General features: G+C 40.3%; 1 protein-coding gene across 3 annotated transcripts in view; it reads left to right on the top strand.

The window, feature by feature from the left end:
- Positions 1 to 650: 650 nt before the first annotated feature.
- Positions 651 to 18,074, top strand: part of LOC102205266 (fatty acyl-CoA reductase 1) — a 57,384-nt gene continuing 39,960 nt past the window's right edge. The window contains exon 1 of one of the 3 annotated variants that reach the window (XM_013912839.1): positions 651 to 932. In XM_013912839.1, coding sequence (XP_013768293.1) covers positions 924 to 932 — 9 coding nt within the window. In that variant the 5' untranslated portion in view covers positions 651 to 923. Of the gene's footprint in view, positions 985 to 18,074 lie in introns of all 3 variants that reach the window. The other 2 variants (XM_005740817.2, XM_005740818.2) reach the window with 2 other exon arrangements.

The raw sequence follows: 18,074 nt of genomic DNA, 5'->3' as shown, positions 1-18,074 counted from the left end.
TAATGTAATTGCTGGGTCTTAGGGGGACATAATGATTCACCTCAGTGCACGGAGAAGACGCATATCCTCCTGGGAACCTAGAGAAAGGAATCTTTACATTGAACTTATTTTGTGATTTCCTTCCTCTTTGGCGCTGAAAGAGGCCACCCAAACACATGAGATATCAATGAAAAGTCCTGTATTTACTACATCAGGACTTAGTAAGGTGGCTCAAATAATTCAAAAGACATAGACCAAAAACAAATGTCCATTACAGAGGACAAAAATGCATAGGTCGGTTCTCAGGAGGATTTTGTATGCACAAAACATTACACTTCTGCGTAGTTGGAGCCATCTATATTTATTATAAGTATTAACTGGTTTGTCTTTTTAGTATTCTTGCTATTACATTTTCTTGTGTTTTGCAAGCTACATTCCCCATTTCCCATAGTACTAATCTAGCCATGAAATCCATCAAATCGTTCACAATTACTAATATCCTACTTTATTTTTGTGTCAGTCATGTATCAAAGTTTTTAATCTGATAACTCACTACACAGCTCTTACTTTCTTTTTTCAGCTACAGATGACTTGTGCATACCAAGCATGCTACGTTAACTCCCCAGTTTTTTTTAATGAAATTTGGTGTGGCGCTGGCTCAGCGGCTCAGCACGCAGCAGGACCGGGGAGGGTCACGGGCTGTGTGACACGCCCTGCTCACTTAGAGGCTCATATTGGTGTAGCGGTCTGTCTCTCTGCTCTAGTCTGCAGATAGACAAGCAGGCAGTCTGTCGACTTTATAGAACCGGGCTTTTCTTACCCTGGAGGTATCCTGACGAGCCAGAGCCAGGGGCGGCCGGTGGGAGGAGGCAAAGAGACGGCAGCTGCTGCGCCGCACAGCCTCTTTGACAGCTTCAAGAGGAAGCATCCACCAGCACCGACCGATGTCTACGGTAGGGAGCGATTTTCTTCTTCCTTTCACTCATAAGCGACCGCCTTTTCACGGTGAGTGGTTGATAATGATTTAGGGACGCGGTGGTGTGTCGTGGCACGCCGCTGGCCGAGCATCTTATACCCGTTTTGTCGGATGTGGGGTCGGGACTGAGCATCAGCACGCCGGGGCAGAAAACGCTCAGAGGGTCCGTGTGAACAGCCAGCTGCTACATTTCGCTGTGTTTTCGCTTTTTGACCGTGATGTGTTTGAGTGTAGAGGTCGGGGTTGTGTAGGGAAAGAGAGAGCACACTGTTAGCACGAAGCTGTAGCCGCCTCCGAACGTCAGGGCGGCGGGTAGCGGGGCAGAGGGAGCCGCAGTCGGCGTGGAGCATCTGCGGAAAGCCGGCAGCCGATAGTGCCAATTAGACAGGAAGTGGGAATGCTGGGTTTCATATTAAAACAATAAAAAAACAAAACTATGGCTTTATAGCTAACCACATGTAGGATCCTGTTAAATAATTTCATTTTAATTGTTTATTTGTTGCTTTCTGCACATTTTATGACATTGTACTGAAGATGATCAGATTTGGCGCAAATATACCATCTGTTACAGGTAAACACTTCTGCCTAAATCTGCCTATTAAGGTTAAAATATATAGTCAGACCACACCAGCTGATTAGAAACTGAAAAGTGATGGTTTGAAGTTTTGGCTTTGTACACTTTGAGTGGCTTCACACTGGCATAAATAGTTTAGATCGACTCTTGAGTTACACTGCTCATTTAAAATAAATAAATAAAATATATATATAAAAACATTTTGTTTTTAAAATATATACTGTTATTAGCTTCAAATCCCCAAATATATAGCTATGTGTACAGCAGAAAGGAAATTGGTGCCTGAGTTTCTTAGATTTATAGTGTACATATGATTTATTTGCTCTACTTTTTGCGCATTATTGGTCTAATTTTTATTTTTCTTTAGCTTTTTTGTAGTACCTCACAGTACTATCTGTCTATCTAATTAATTTGTGGTTACTTGGCTTCTTGATGCCAAGTAATGAATCCTGAACTAAAAAATATCCAATAGTCTGTTTCCAGCTTGTCAGATGTTAAGATCCTTGTTAAATAAAAACATTTATAGTTCTGGAGTGTTTGATCATCACCTTGGCATGCCTTTCAGTCCCTTTCTTTGTTTGCTTATTTAACTTTAGTTATTTGGGTTTTGGCTTTTAAATTATTATATTATTTGGACTAAAACTCAATTTTTAAAATGTTATTTTAGTTTGCAGAAGTGTGCTTAATGTTAATTTAATAATTTTAGGTTATTTTCAGTTTACTATAATAATCTTGGGATTCATTGATTGATTAAAAACAAATAATGTTGGTACCCTGCCATTTTTTTTTCCTGTTACTTACTTTTACTTTGAAATCTTACACCGGAAGTAAGTGCTTGTGGAGCTCGGTGTCTTGACGCAGTTGAAGTGGAGAGCGTTTGATTGATTTGAGATGATGTAAATTCCGTTAAATTGCTTTCTAACTGTGTGTGTGTGTGTGTGTGTGTGTGTGGATGGTAGCTTTGGGTACAGGTAAGAGACCCGGTGATTGTCACGTGTTTGTGTGGTGTGCCATGTGGAAACGACCCACTTCAGTCCCCTCCTGTCTGCTCAGGGGTCTGACTGGGATCACTCTCCACCATGCGTCAGTCGGTGGTGACCAGCTTGTGTTCAGGGCCTTGCTTTCTTTTATTATTATTATCACTTTCCGATTTTTCTGGAGCCACTTGAGCGCACATCAGAGCCCCGTGAAACTAAATAAACTGAGTACAGATTCCCTTACAGATGTGATTTTTCTGCTTTCAGGCTGGAGTACATGAAGTTTGTGAATTTAACTGTCATCGCCATAGAGAGTTAAAGGGACAGTTCACCCTGCAATAAACAAAAAGTATAATTATATAAAAGATATTTGACCATTTGTCCCCAAACCTTTATTGATATCAGCCTTCTCTTAACTATTATTACACTAAATGGCACTCAGTGTGTGGTATTTGAAAACCTCTCTAACAGCGTCTCTTTCCAGAACTCATCACCAAGTTCGTCAGAAAAAACAGCAAAGCTTGTTGTTGCAGTTTCAAGTAGGAACAATTTTCTTTTTTAATAAACTACACCCAGTAAATATGTCACCCTATAGCTATTGACTAGAGGCTCAGTCTGACCAAGGTAAACATTAGTTCAGCTGTTAAGTCAGCCAGATGCAAGTTTCTGCTGGTTGGTGGAAGAAAATAGTTCCTACCTGAAAGTGCTCACAACCAGTTTTTTTTGTTTGTTTGTTTGTTTGTTTTCTTGGTAACTGTATCAGGATTTCCAGTGAAACACATCGCTGCTGAATTTCTCCAGTGCATCTGTTTTTGCACTTTGAGCACTTCATGAAAAATCTAATGAAGAGGTGGGCCATCTTTAGCTGTAGTCATTCTGATTTTACGTTTTCCATTTACTCTTTTAAAGTTGGTTTTCAGCTTTTGTTGTGAATATAGTTTAGTTTCAGCAGGTTTCTAGAACAGTGGATTTGCTTGTTTTACTTTAGTTTTGATTAATTTCAGTGGTAGTTTGACAGCAAAGGTAGTTGACTTGCTTTAAACTTTCCCTTATTTCTTTAGATGTTACAACCTCACACTCAGACCAGTTGTACCACATATATTTGACTCTGCCACCATCTGAAAACAGACGCTCTCTGCAGGTATGCAGATGGTCAGTAGCTGCCCACAGGCTTCCCGTGTGCTAACACCTCTGAACCATAAATTCCCCATCGTGCGCTTGTTAAAGGAGCTTTATCTGTCCATCAGGCTGCTTACTGTGTGTGAGTCAGAGAAAGGCACATAAACAGCTAAAACGGTACTAAATCATGACATCTGCCTAGCTCTTTCTTTTAATACTTATTTTTATGTGACTCACTTGCCTCTCCCTCGCTGTTCAGTATCCACTCCCCACACAATACCAAGTCTTTCCATGACTGGTCAAACAAAAAGTTGAAGATGGGAGATAAAAAATCAGATATATCTGATATAAACACCCTCCTGTTTGTCCTCGTCGATCATATGCAAAGCAGATTATAATACTGATTTCATGCATTATGAGAAAACCAGTTAAAATCATTCATTTTTGGGTTGAGGGGGGCTGTCCCCTCTCTGAGTCTTGCATCTCCTCATGGGAGCGTGTTTTATTTCGTATCTTATCATAACTTTCTGGCGTAAAGGACGACATGAGAAGCTTCTTGCACTGATTTCTAAATTGGGATCACAAAATGAGTTCTAATTATCTTCAAGGGATGGCCTATATTTGGCTCTCAGATAAGTGTTAGCTGAGTGTGCACACCGTGTCCAGGAGTGTGTGTGCGTTTAGACAGTGTTTATGACTGCAGAAAGGTAAGGCCCGCTGCCTTCCTGCATTTGCAGTCCAGTTTGAAATCACATGTATGTTTTCTTTCAGCACATACTTTAAAATGATCTTGATGCATTTTGTAACACAAAAAATGAAAGTCCCTCATGTAGCTTCCGGATTGCTTCATGTGTTCTTGCAAACTTCTTTCTCAACAGCTGCTTTACACTTGCACTTCTTTTCTGCCCTCCTTTCTCAGGTATCTAATAAATCTTTAAATGCTCCGGAGATGTGCTTCTGCTCTTTCCAAAACACCTCCTCCGTGCATGTGCATACCACAGAGTAGTAGTATATGGCACACTAAGCCTACTTGCATGCTGGAAGATGATTCTTTTGCTTTCTCTGCAGTTTTAAGAGGGCTTTGATATAAAGTTGTGGTCTGAGGTGAGGGGATTGCGCTTCCTCTTTGGCAGATAAGCGGGTCCCGCACGGCCCTAAATCTCTTTATATTGTTAGTGTCGTCAGTCAGCCTGGTGAGAGAGAGCCATATTGAACATTTGATCCTGCTTAACCATTGTAACCTGCAACATATCATGCATTCACCTCTGGATATTGTGAAGTGTACCAGTTAAAGTGTGTAGGTTAATTTGTTCCAGGGGAACACTCAAGACCTTTAAGTGAAGGAAGGGGTGTTCTTTCACATGCAATCAGACTCGGACACTGATCTCACATCTAACTAGGAGATGAACTGTACAGAAAATGCTCAGTTTGGTTTTGTCACGGGTGCTGCATGGGTAAAGCATGCAGGAGGCAGCACAAAGGGAGATCGACCATTAGGGTTAGGGATAGTTAGCTGTACTCTTGGTCATCGCACAGACTTTGCTCTTTGGGAGCTGGAGGGCTAAAGGTTGCCTGGTTATGTATGAAAGTTCTTATGATTAATTTTCAGGGAAACGGAGCTGCATCAACTCAATTTCACTGCGCTTTCTTTAGAGGTCTTCTGAAAAGGGGAACACAGCCTCAGAGAGGTCAGTTAATTGGTCGCGGAGCCATAAATGTCCACACAGTGAAACCTTTTGTGCCAATCTATCACCTAGACTGTGAGACTCCTTGGGGTAAACAGGGAATCTAGCATTTGCTGGTGGCATTAAATAATACATTTTAAAAAAGAATTGTCACTTTGTGGCAGTTCATTCTAATTAGAACAAAAGGGACTGCCCTGAAATGAGTGTTTAAAAAGGCTAACAGGAAATAAAAGCTCATCCTGTTGGTGGGTGTGCCGTTTATCTCTGTCTATCTGCATTCATTCACATCCTCTGACCCATCTGACATCTTCATTTCATGGCAACAACAACAACAACAGCAGCAGCTTCATAAACACATAAGAGGCTTCATCTTTGTGATGATTTGAATATGTGGAAAACTACAGATTGCATGCCTTTGATTATTTGTGCCGCCTTTTCATCACAGTAGGGTTCAGAATCATGCTGTCATACCAGCTAAGCCAGTGCAAGAACTGGTGAGGAGCTAAAATGCTTTTGGCTATTAAATGATAAATGCTGCAAAGGAACACTAAAAGAAGCCAAAATCCACCCATCTCAAACTGTATCTCACAGGCCAGCAGCAGCCCTCGGCAATGTACTGCGCAGCCTGCGAATGAATGAAAAAAAACTAATTGAGTCAAAGTTCAGTTCACAATAAAATACATCAATGCAGTATTGTAGGCATTAGTGTGTGTATAGGGCAAACGGCATCAGGGAGTGCCGGCCATGTACTGCTACCAGTTAGAGAAACAGAAGAGCTCCAAGACGAGAGTAAAACACAAACTATCGGACAGTTCAGTCCCATAGTCCCATCCTGCCCACAGGAGAAGGGCATGAAAGCTGAAGGCTCTGCCTCCCATTCTACTTTCAGAAACTCAAGAAACCAAAAGTAAGCCTGCAGCCTGGGAGCAAAGTGCTCTGTTGGGGTCATTTGTATCTGCATGATGGGGAAATGAGGGCCAAGTCACACTGGGCTTCCTAGTACTGTGTGTCAGGTTAGGAGTAGGGCAGCAACAAATTAATATTTATGTATTCAACTAATCAGCCAATTTTTCTTTGATTAGTCAGTGATTATTTCAGTAACTCTTATCTCTGCTTCCTGTGCTTGTATATCATGTCTCAGATGGTGTCATGTTCAAAACCAATTAAACTGATATATATGGTCCAACCCATAGATTAACTACCTAATGTTAGGTTGAAGAGGTTTACCATTCAAAATAAACCTTAATATTAATGTGAGGGGAAAAAACAAGCTAGCTGTTGTGCTGTTCGCTCTGTTCTTCTTCATTAGTATTGACTGCAGTCTTGGCAGATGATAGAGGCAATTGTGCCCCCCTTGTGCCCCCCCTTACATAAACACATTTGCGTGGTTTTAGAATATGACGCGTCAACAATGTGTTGATGACATCAACGAATCGTTGCAGCCCTAGTCAGGAGTGTAACCGCCTTTCCGCAGCTTGTCATGGTCTCCAAAGCAAGTTCATGTTTATTAACCAAAGTACCGTTTTTGGAGAATTACTTTGTTTTGCAGGTGCATTAGTTTTTTGTTTTTTTTTTGTTTTTTTTGCATAATGTCATCAAAACATCTGAATCCCTGGCAACAAACACCGAAAAGTTCCTTTTAAAGATGCCAAAAGACTAAATAGTCTAAAAGTAGCACACCCCTGTGACAGGCTTAATGAAGAAGACATGTCCCTGGTTTGCCCTTTGTCATAGGAATACCTGAACACGTCTGAATCAGTGTTTGGTGCTTTAAGGCTGTGGATGGTGAGGATAACTGTCATTTAATTACAGTAACGCGTTACACCCAACACTGGTCCTCAGATTAGCCTCGCACTGAAAAAGAGATGTAGGACCAAAAGGGTGGAATCCTTATGTTACTAATTCTCTGTATTTTATTTTAGGTGAACTTCCTGTATGACAGTAGTTTCTTTTATTGTGTAAATGGGGAAAAATCTTGAAAATATTAAGATTTCCATACATCTTCAAGTGTTTTCTATCAGTGTATTTTTCAGACCATATCAGGTTGAAAAATCAGATTTTACTAGTAAAGGTTTAAACATGCAATACCACCACTCCCCCCCCCCCCCCTTTTTTTTTTCTTTTTAAATTGAAGGTTTGAACAGATGTTGTAAATTAGCATATGTCACCTTGCTACTCGCTCTCCATCTGTGGTTCCTGTGAGCCTCCATGCTGTTATTAACCAGAGGGGAATATCGAAGCGACGGTGTGACATTGATCCCCACAGGGACATGGGTGCTCTGATGACCGCTTGTCACTGGAGGGTGATATCCACTGGAGGATTTAGAGGCTTTTTCTGTCTGTGTTGATTAATGTTGTCAATGACCAACCACGGCACAGGGGAGTATTTCTGAGCATAAGACCACTCTGAGGTTACGTCTGAATTAAATTCGGGAGATTTAAACCGGGAGCTCCCATTCGTACTCGCTTCAGAGTCATAACAAAGTCACAGCGGAGCATGGAAGAAGATTTCACATCAGGATTTCTTGTGTGTAGATGGACAGATAGATGTGTGTTGTGTATTACAAACAACTGTAGAACGTGCCAGAAAATGATTCTAGGTAGCACTTCTGGTTTGGTTGTAGTTATTAGGCAGTTCTTCACAGTGTATTGATGCCAATTAAATAGTGTAAATAAATGTAGGCGAGACCAGATTAGTCTTCACTTTAATCTTGTTTTATCAGTTGGCCTATTTGAACATGTTTGGTGATGGCTTGCCTCTTTCAGACTCGAGGCTTTACTTGCTCAAAGTTCAAGTTTGTGTTGCAGTGTTACTTTCTCAGTTGCATTAAACCATTGTTGCGAGCGTGACAGCTTTTCCAGAAACACGATCCTACGAGTGAAGCGGGGGTTTCACAGTTTCACTGAATGCCGCTTCACACATGGCTACAAGCATGTTGTAGCCTCAGGGATGTAATTTGGGTTTCCTGCATGTCCTAACTAACTTTAATGTATGACCTGTGACTGTTTAAGAAGCAATTCATCGTTTGAGTAATTGAGCAAGAATTTAAAAAAAACAACAACCCAAAAAACAAAGTCAGTCATGATCTGATAAGACTTCCTGAGAAAAGACAAACACCCAAACCACCGCACAATGTCTGAACATAATTTGAGTCTTTGGCCTGTGTTGCATAATAGGTTGGACATTATCTTAGTGGGTGTGTGTTCAAAATACAATTCAGCAAACATAAAGGCTTACAACAATCACCACATGCAATATATTCCCACACTCCAGGTTTCAAAGAAACTTGATGTAAGAAAGGTTGGATATCAAAGGGAACTGTGTCTTTACTTCCTTTAATGTGACAGGGTTTCCTTTGAAACAGGCTGAATAAAGCGCTTCTAACCTCCGAACCAACAGGGTGAGGGTTTTGAAGAGTTGCTTAACTTCATAAGAAGGGAGGTACTTGGTCTTTTTCTTTATGCGTTGCCTCCACAGCATCAAGCCATGAGATGTGTGTTCTAATCACATTTTCTGGATTTAAACTCAGTTTTATTTTGAAGGGCTCCGACAGTATGTGAGTTATATTGAAAATATAATGTAATGTTTTCAGTCATTGTTGACATTTTAAACATTTTGAGTGGGGTTGTTTTTTTTGTTTGTTTTTTTAATCAGACTGTAATATCTATGATAGGATTTGTAGACTCCTTTGTTCATTGTTGTGCACATGGTTTGAAAAGCATTGGGTGTCTATTGATGTTATCTTCCAATCAGACCCGTAGCTCTGGTTTTATATCATTCTAAACAGTTTTTTTTTTTTAGTTTAGTTTTGTTTTTGCTTTGAACTGTTTGTTTGATGGGGGCTTCTTGAAGCTGTTAGCCTTGATTCATTTAGCAGTTAGTGCTAATAAAAGAGGTTTAATCTGTTTCTATTGCAAATCTAGAGAAAATGAATTTATTATATAAATCTGCAGTATTTAAGAAATGCCTAAATTGCATTGATCCGTTCATCCAGTTTGTTGCATGATAATCTTCCACGTGCCCTACGAAGATGGTAAAATTAGACTTTTTTTATGAACTTCTAGTGTTTAAAGTTGCTGTTGTGCTTACTTGTTAAATAGAACTTCAACAATGCTATACCCCAAATGGTTTCCTCATTTTAATCTTAAACTCTTACATTGTCTTGGTTTGTATTGCCTGTCAAACAAGTGCAGTACATCCTCATTCACCTCCCAAGTCTAGCAAGATTTTCCACTGAATGATGTAACAGCTGGCTGATTGACTGGACTGACAGACTGCTTGTGCTGAGGCATTCAGTTTGTTTGGTTGCTTGAGTGTCTTAAACTTACTACCCTAAGTCATAAAGTACAACTCCTGGATTTTGTCTTTTTATGGGAGTAAATGGAATAAGCCTTTGGTGCTCATTTGGACTGATGTTTGTCTGGGACCCCATTAGGGCCATTTGTGGCAGGGTGGCCCAACCCAGCTGTCTGCATCTGGGATGTTTTGGATAAATGCCCAGCCCTTTATACAAGGACACATGGCTAGCTGCCAAAGCGACTATCTCGGCACTGCCTTAGTTTTAAATATCGAACAGATCTCACTCACCCAGTGATTAGTCAAAGTTGTTGTCATGCATCCTCCATCTACAGCAGAGCTGATGACGAAGGCTGCCACTCCCTGAGCTGTGAAGTTAAGCGTTGTAACAACACACATTGAAAACAGCTCAGTGTTTAACAAAGCCTTTTAGCAAATTATTTTTGACCTTTGCGAATGTATTTACCAGCACATTAAAACCATTATATCAAGAAATGACTAGTTGAACAGCTTTGTTAATCCAGTAGTTTGTCATTCATCCAGCAAGCTAAGATACGCCTTGATTACTGAGGCTACATCAGCCACAGCTCTCAGTTAAAAAGGAGTTTCTATTAAAAATGGTGGTAGAGCTGAAGTAAATCCAGAAATTTTAGCCTATTATTTGTGAGAATTCCCGACTGTATTCGGAACATACAGTATGAGAAGGAGGATAAACAAGACTGACATCGACCGGGAAACTTCCAACTCAATGCAAAGAAAAGGACGGATGGCGTAGATGATCAATTTACCTTGGAAGTCTTATTCAGTAGTGAGAGCACTACTGAATCGAGTCCGTTCCGATAGTAAAATTTGAAAACCAGGGACAACCAGGACTTATTTGACTCCAACTTGGTAAGAATCAATTAATGCATCTCTAAGCAAGCTTTCTGTTTGTTTGGGGTTTTTTTTGCTCTTTTTGTTTTTAGCTTAAAAACGCCTCTGAAATCTATTTAAAAGACTCATTTAGGTAGTCACACAACAGTAGTATAAGTTGCAAGTTTTACTAATGTTTACATACACTGCCACCCACTTGTCTGACTTGAGGGGGTGTTCCAGATGAATTGGAGTTGTAACATCTGTTTAGTAAGAGATTAAATATTAATGTATTTCTTACAATTTTGTTTTTGGGTATTGCAAAGACCCATCTCCAGATAAAGCCTGAAGCACGCGGTCACAACATGTGATTTAAAAGTCAAAGCTTGATGGATCTGTTGGAACGCTGACTTGTTTAAGTAAGGATTTAACGAGGGTTCAAACGCTGCCTTCTATTACACGTACTGGAGGCAGTAAAAGTTGGCACGATTATGGCCCTAAATCAGCCCTGTTAGCTGTTTTCTGTTTATACGGGAATGTCTGATCCAGTGGAATCGAGATTTGAGGTTGTGACGTAATAAATTTGTATCAGCTTCATGGTGTGGTGTCATTTTATCCGGCAATGTTTTTCAGCACTTAAGTAAAAAGTGATGCTAAAACCTAGTTGAGGTGTTTTTGTTGGTTTTATAATCTGTGAACTGATGCTTGAAGAGGAGTTAAAAAGGAAACTGAAGCCAACAGAATCAGCAGCATGGGAAGTATTTATGCAGGTTTTCCAGAATTTTCTTGGCACTCTCAGAGCAGAGGCTTATGCCGACCTTTTGGATAATGCGCTGATGAGTGTCAGAATATCCCTGAAAATGCACTTTTTACGTTCTCATCTCAACTTTTTCCCATCAAAACTGGACGGTGTCAGCAATGAGCATCAACTTAATCAAGATATAAAACTGTTGGAAAACCAGATATTAGGCCAAATTTAATATGAGCATGATGAGCGACTACTGTTGATTCACCCAAAGAGAAACCGATGTGCAGTATAAGGGTGAAAGCAACCTCAAACATTACTAGAGCGCTCATCTTGTTCTATTTTGAGCTAAATTGGCAAAAATGTGCTTCTCTCATATAGTCTTCTGGTTTGGTTTATGAATAAACACATTAGACGTTGTGTTGCTATATTGACGTGTCAAAATATCAGTGATGTATTAGGAATCAAGAATGGTTTTTGAGATACACAAGTAAATAACATGAATTTTTATGAATGTTACCTCCAGACCAAATTGAATTATAAAGCACATTTAATCTTAAGGCCAACCCATTTTTAGCTGAAGAGAATCTGTCTGAAGTGCGCCACAGTTACCCCTTCATTTTTGGAACGTGTTATTCTGGCAGGAAGGTAGAGCTCTAAGTGGGCCCTCAGAGACCACGTTCATGCTCCAGTCCCAGTAAGAGAGCAGCCTTTCTTCTAATCTTTCTGCCAACAGACGGCCAAAGCCGATTGCATGCTTTCTTTCCCTGAAATCAACACACACTCCAGCGGCAGCAGTGACAATAACCATGTTCTCCTGGCCCAAAGATATTTGCTTTCCATTCATAGAAGTTGACACCAAACACTACGTGTGTTTGTGTGTATGTGCCCTATTATCAAATTTGTCACACCTTTCAGATATTATTACAACCGTGCCGGAATGATCAGAGTGATTGTGACACAAGGAACACCCTCTCTGAAATCAATCGCCAAAGATAAAGATTATAACTGTATAGTGGAGAGATCTCGTTGCATTAATGTAACCTAATCTGTCCAGCAGCAGATGAAATAATCTGTGGGTTTTCATACCTCTCATGTTCACAACCATCTGCTTTAATCTGCATATAGGAACGATGGATGGGTGGGTGGAGATTTTTAGAAGGATGCATAAATGGATGAGGTACTTGGAGAGCTCTTCTGTCATTAATTACAAACCTAGCTGGCATTGACAGAAGGTGATGCTGTAGTGTGTTAAGGACTACATTACTCTGTGTTCACTGTAATCTATCTTTGCTCTGGATAGCTCATTAAATCACTTGGTCACAGATACCTGTTTCCATGCAAGGGAGCTTTGTGTCATTGGTTAAAAGAATGAACCAATCATTAGCCATTGTTGACTACATGACACCATTAAAGCTTCAGTTTGAGACCAATAATATCCACCATGGGGTAATTGTTCTCGTGGCTTGGTCATGTCTTGATGCATGCTCGATCATCCAGGTTAGGAAATCCCAGAAAGTTGATTTTGTTCATCTGGACGTCGCGTATTGAGTGGATGTATAGCATTAACTTTCCTGGACTGTTTGGTCTTGTTTGATGTGAAGAAAACATTTTGCAACAAGGGCTTTTGTTGGCATATTAAACCTTTTCACTACTGCTGTCTACAGTAGGAGGCGTGTTGTCAGGCAGTAGACCAAATTTGGCAAAAATCTAAAAGAACTTGGTGAAAGCATTTGGGTTGGACCAATCTCTGACTGAGCCACCAACCTTTTGCATGGATAACTGATGGCAGCTTTAAATCCTGCAAGCCTCTTTCCACATTAGAAATAACAAGCCTGCGGGATAAGCAACAGAGCGGCTATGGCCTGTGCCACTGGTCTGTTTATGCAATTAGGTTTTTGAGACCGCCTCACCCATCATCACAACATGTCTAGATACTGTATTTAAGCTTGACTGGCTATGGAAAGTGAGACTTTGGTCAGCCATTTTTGCTAATGGCTCCCTCAAATAGATCATAAAACACTGGCAGGCTCTCTGCAGCCTGAGTTTGCATGGGTGTTTTTTACATTAGCTGAAAGAACTGGATACTCGTACTGCCAGCAGCTTGCTCAGTGAAATCAAAGAAATGTATGGCTGTGTCCTAAATCACTCATTACATAATGAACATGATGTAGTGAGAAGTAAATTGAAATTTTTGTACACTCAAGTGATGGATCGTGCTTTTTGCCCTACCGCTAAAATGCATGATGGCACAATGGAGGAACTGAATCAAATTCTTGATGCAAAGTCTGAATTTAAATTCAACAAAAGAGGAGTGACAACTGATTAGAGTTGGAGGACCAGGAAGGTGAATAAAAATGTCTTGAACTTGCATTCAAGACGTCAAGACAAAGGGGTACAAAGGCACTGTTTTGTCTTCCCTGGTTTGATAATAACCCAGTTTTCAGCTGGTCTGGTTGACGGATTGAAGACTGATCCCTGGTTGGGAATCAGTGATTTATGGCTCTGTGCTCTCCATTTACATCCCTGTATTTGCATTAAGGGAAAAATCAGCATGATAAACAATTATTCTAATTTTAATTTCAAAGTATAACATTGCAGTTTTGGTATTATAGTGAGTGAGTTGGTGTTGATGGTTCAGGGAGAGGTCTGTTCTCGCCCTTGGCCCTCAGACAATGGGACAGGTGATCGGTTTCCTCTCAGTGCATGAAAGCTGAGTTTCTAGGAATCAGAGTAATTGTGGCTTCCATGAAACTCCAGTAGTTTTTCCTTGTCACCTTTTCCACTTTAATCCAGCGATGCTATTTCAGAATAAACATACAATGACACTTTTTTTTTTCTTCCCTTTTACTTTTTTCCCTCTTGGAAGTTTGATTTCAATTGACCTTTTGCCTTTTGAGGTTTTTGGCGGCTTGCTTTTTTTTTCAGCCTTGAGGGAAGCTGTTTAAAAAGGTGTGGATGACTGAGCCATCTGATGTAAACTCACTGTGTTGCAAGTTTTGTTTTAACTATATATTTAAGGATACAAGTTGTGTGGGTCATTTTTCTTTCTTCCAATGCATTGCTTTGATTTATTTCTTAGTGTAACTATTTTCTGATGCCAGGTTTAGTCTTACAGAATTATTTATTATTATTTTTAATTAGTTAAATTTGGTTTGGTACACAGGTATAACTTGCATATGCTTCACACACACCACTGCAACTGTCCTCAAGAAAAGCTGGAGGGCAGTTTGTTCCCAAGAGTCGGTAAGAGTTGAAATCATACACAGATTACAGAAAATGAAAAGTTGTCATCAAACTCTGCTGATTCCAGCCAATAATTGGAGGACAGTGTTTATTACTTGAAAGTGGTGCACGGGTTTCATACCATGTTGAACACACAATACAAGTTCCTGACCTCTTGGCCTGAGAGCTGCACTGCGGGTGCGATTGGCAGCCTGGGTCTAAGCCAGGCGTAAACGGACACCACAGCTCACGGAGGCTCTGTCACTCAGAGACAGCTGGTGTAATTACAGAATCCCTCTGCCATCGCATACAATGTCGACAACGCACTGACGCAAGCGTATACACGTGCACACAGAAACATTAGCTCACACACCAGCGCTCCCACGGCCAGATATCTAACGGAGAGCGCTGACCTTTGTGTTGACACTTGCTCATAGTTTAGTGAAAAGGTTGAATTAAAGAGGTGCTGCTTAAATCCTTGAAGCCCACGGCCAATATAATTAATTCTAATTAGATTAGCATTTAGCTGCCTTAGGAAAAAAAATGGAGTGGGAGAGAAGACCTGCCGTTTTTATGCGATAATGCAGTCTTGGATAAGGGCCCTTTTAAAAAGTGCTGCGCAATTATGTGGGCTTGTGTAAGGGACAAAGTTACTGCCTCATACACCAGAGCGGGGGAGTTGAGCTGCAGTATGCTGAAAAAGTCTTTAATACTGTAGTGTATAACTTGTCACATTTATAGTGGGTTTATCTGATGTAACATACATTAAGCCACTGCTGGAGCACACTCGTATTCATCATGTAGGCACCATGTCCTTTATGCTGTAGTCATACTCAAATGGCTAATGCTAGTAGCTCTGTCTTGAAGAACTTGACACTCGATTAGCCATATGTAAGTTAAGCAGCCAGACAAAATACTGTAACAATGAAATATTCTGATCTTTATTTATGATTTCTTTCTTAAGGATATTATTATTGATTTCTGTGCCCTCTATATTGATGGTTATTTACACTTTTATTTATCTTATGTAGTATCTCAAGAAAACATCAGAACCACATTTTATTACGAAAAGAACAAACATATTATTTGGGTGATGTTTTATTACTGTGTAGTTTCCTCTTCTTTTAACGAGATCCATCAATGTCTATATTATGCAATGTAACAAACAATTTCACAGTTACAGCTATGTCAGTCTTAGCTAATGTTGTATAAAGGAGTTAATGGTAATGCTATTAGCAAGGCGCTAATAGCCTGTATTTGTATTTAATAGCGTCACTATTAGCTCCTTGCCATAGCATATGCTTGGCTAACTATTAGCTGTATTTATGCCTAACAATTTAACTGTTACTCATGTTTTATACAGTTTTTATTATAATTTTAACTAGTTGCTGTAATTAAACTCTTATGTTTATTGACAGTTCTGTTTATCTATACTATTGGATCATAACTTAAAACTATGAGCTATACATTTTACAAGTGAGTAATGCTAATCCATTAGCTTTAGTTAACTTTTAAGCTCAAACCTATTCAAGTCCACTTAGTACTTTAGCTTGACTATTACAATAGATCTCTCCTCATTCTACATTTTTCTGCTACATATGTTTTTCCAATAGCATGTATAAAGTATGATTATAAGCTTGTAATATTAGTGAGATTTTTATCTGAGGCTTGTAAATTTAGCTTACTTCACTTATCACTGTAAATTGCAGGCATAATAGCAGTAACTAAAAGACTCAAGGGCTTGCCCAGTAGTCACTATTAACATGCTTTTCTCAAGTGTTACTTTTAGCAGCTAATGTATTTTATTTAATCTTGTGGTCAGGTCATTACCCCACCCTCATCTAGTCTCTCTGGGACAGGGAAAAGAGACTCATTTCCTCTCTTCCGATTGTCATTGAGACAAGAACCAGAAACTGCCTTAAACAGCACGGTGAGCCTAACAAAACCAAATTTAGAAATGTGGACTTGTGGGTTAGGAGCTGGGATGACCACTATTGCTTCTGTTGATTCAAGCCTTTGATGGTGATTCCTCTGTCTCTAAATGCAGGATGTATTGACATTTGTGGTTCTTTTGGATGGTGGATAAAGGTGCATCTCCTGGAGTCCCATGTTGGCACAGCACTGTGAAACTGCAGCCAGTAGTGGTTGTATACTTAACAGAGCTTTTCAGGTTTCTTTTTGTCACTGCCATCACTGTGCGATAGTGAAAGGGCCTGACTGTTCCTTTGTGCTGCTTGGCACTGACTAATGCTGCTTTAATTATTGGCTGCATTTTGCATCATTTTGCTCTTTCTATTTTTCCCACACTCACTCCCCTCCTCCCGCTGCCAGCTTTTGTCCGGCTATAATGGCTTTAGCCAGTGTGCAGCTGTGCAGCTCGATTTTTGCCTGCGTCTCCAGCTGCATTTAGCTGACCCAGTAATGGAAGGGTTGTGTGGGGAAAGGCCGGAGGCAGAAGGACTGCAGAGCTGTGGCTTAAAACAAGCTTCCTCAGACAAACGGCGTGGATTTCCTGTGGAGAGTGGCTTTTGAGGAATAATACAAAAAATGCCCTCAGTGTGAAGAAAAGGAGACATGAAATAAGGCCGGAGTGCTGCAGCATTAGCTGCAGACAACAGTAAACCTCTGCTGCTGAGCTGTATGCCTTGAGCGTCACCCAGCTCTGTTTTTAAAGTGACCCCCGAGTGACTTTGGATGTGATGTGGTACTTTGTCAAGATGGCATCATAACCTGAGAAGCTTGTCCCTTAAGCTTTCAGGCCTTGTCCTTGCTGCCCAGCACTTCTACTTTCAAGTCATAATATAGACTCTAAAAGAAGATGCAGTCTTATTCACCAATGACAACACAACAAGGTCACTGCTGACAGACCTCATATCTGCTTGTCCTTCATAATCTGTGTGATTGACAAGGACGGGCTGAGGGATTTAAAAGTAAAGTTTAATTCAGTATGACAAAAATAAACCAAGAGAATATGCTGGGTGCCTGAGGAAAAAGAACTATCTATAGACCCTTCATCCATGTTGAGATCCTGAATCTCTAGTGTTACCCAGAAATTTAGGTGATTAAAAAGTTCAGACTGTGCTTATTTATTTCATGTTTTAAATTTTGAGGTTATGCACTTGAAGGTCAGCTCCTTGGACATCTGTTGTATTGAAGTCTCATACTGACTGCATGTCAAACCTGGAGACGGTATAAAAGTTGTAGCCACCGTGATCTCAGTCATTGCGTTTGGCTGCATTTTGGTTGGTGCAACATGATTTTGCACCAGTCTTTGAACATGCTTTTTAACGCTGCAAAATCTGAGATTTTAACATGAGATTCTATGGAGGTTGACTTGGGCAAACCTCCAACCTCTTCCAGTGTGTCAGAAATGTGACCCTTCACCTTGAAAGGTGAGCAAACAGGGCTGGTGGTGGGACAAATTGGATGGAGTCGTAATCACCAGTGATCGACATGAAGGTTTGTGGTCCATGATGAAATCCTAGATGGACACATGCAATTGGTCAGAATGGTGCTCCTACAAATGGCCTGTATTTATATAGCGCTTTTACTAGTCCCTAAGGACCCCAAAGCGCTTTACATATCCAGTCATCCACCCATTCACACACACATTCACACACTGGCGATGGCAAGCTACATTGTAGC

This window comes from Pundamilia nyererei, unplaced genomic scaffold (genome assembly GCF_000239375.1).
Source record: "Pundamilia nyererei isolate P.nyererei 1_Seehausen unplaced genomic scaffold, PunNye1.0 scaffold00104, whole genome shotgun sequence".
Classification (NCBI taxonomy): domain Eukaryota; kingdom Metazoa; phylum Chordata; class Actinopteri; order Cichliformes; family Cichlidae; genus Pundamilia; species Pundamilia nyererei.
Note: the sequence above shows the minus strand (reverse complement) of the source record. Positions and strands in the feature narration are given on the sequence as shown.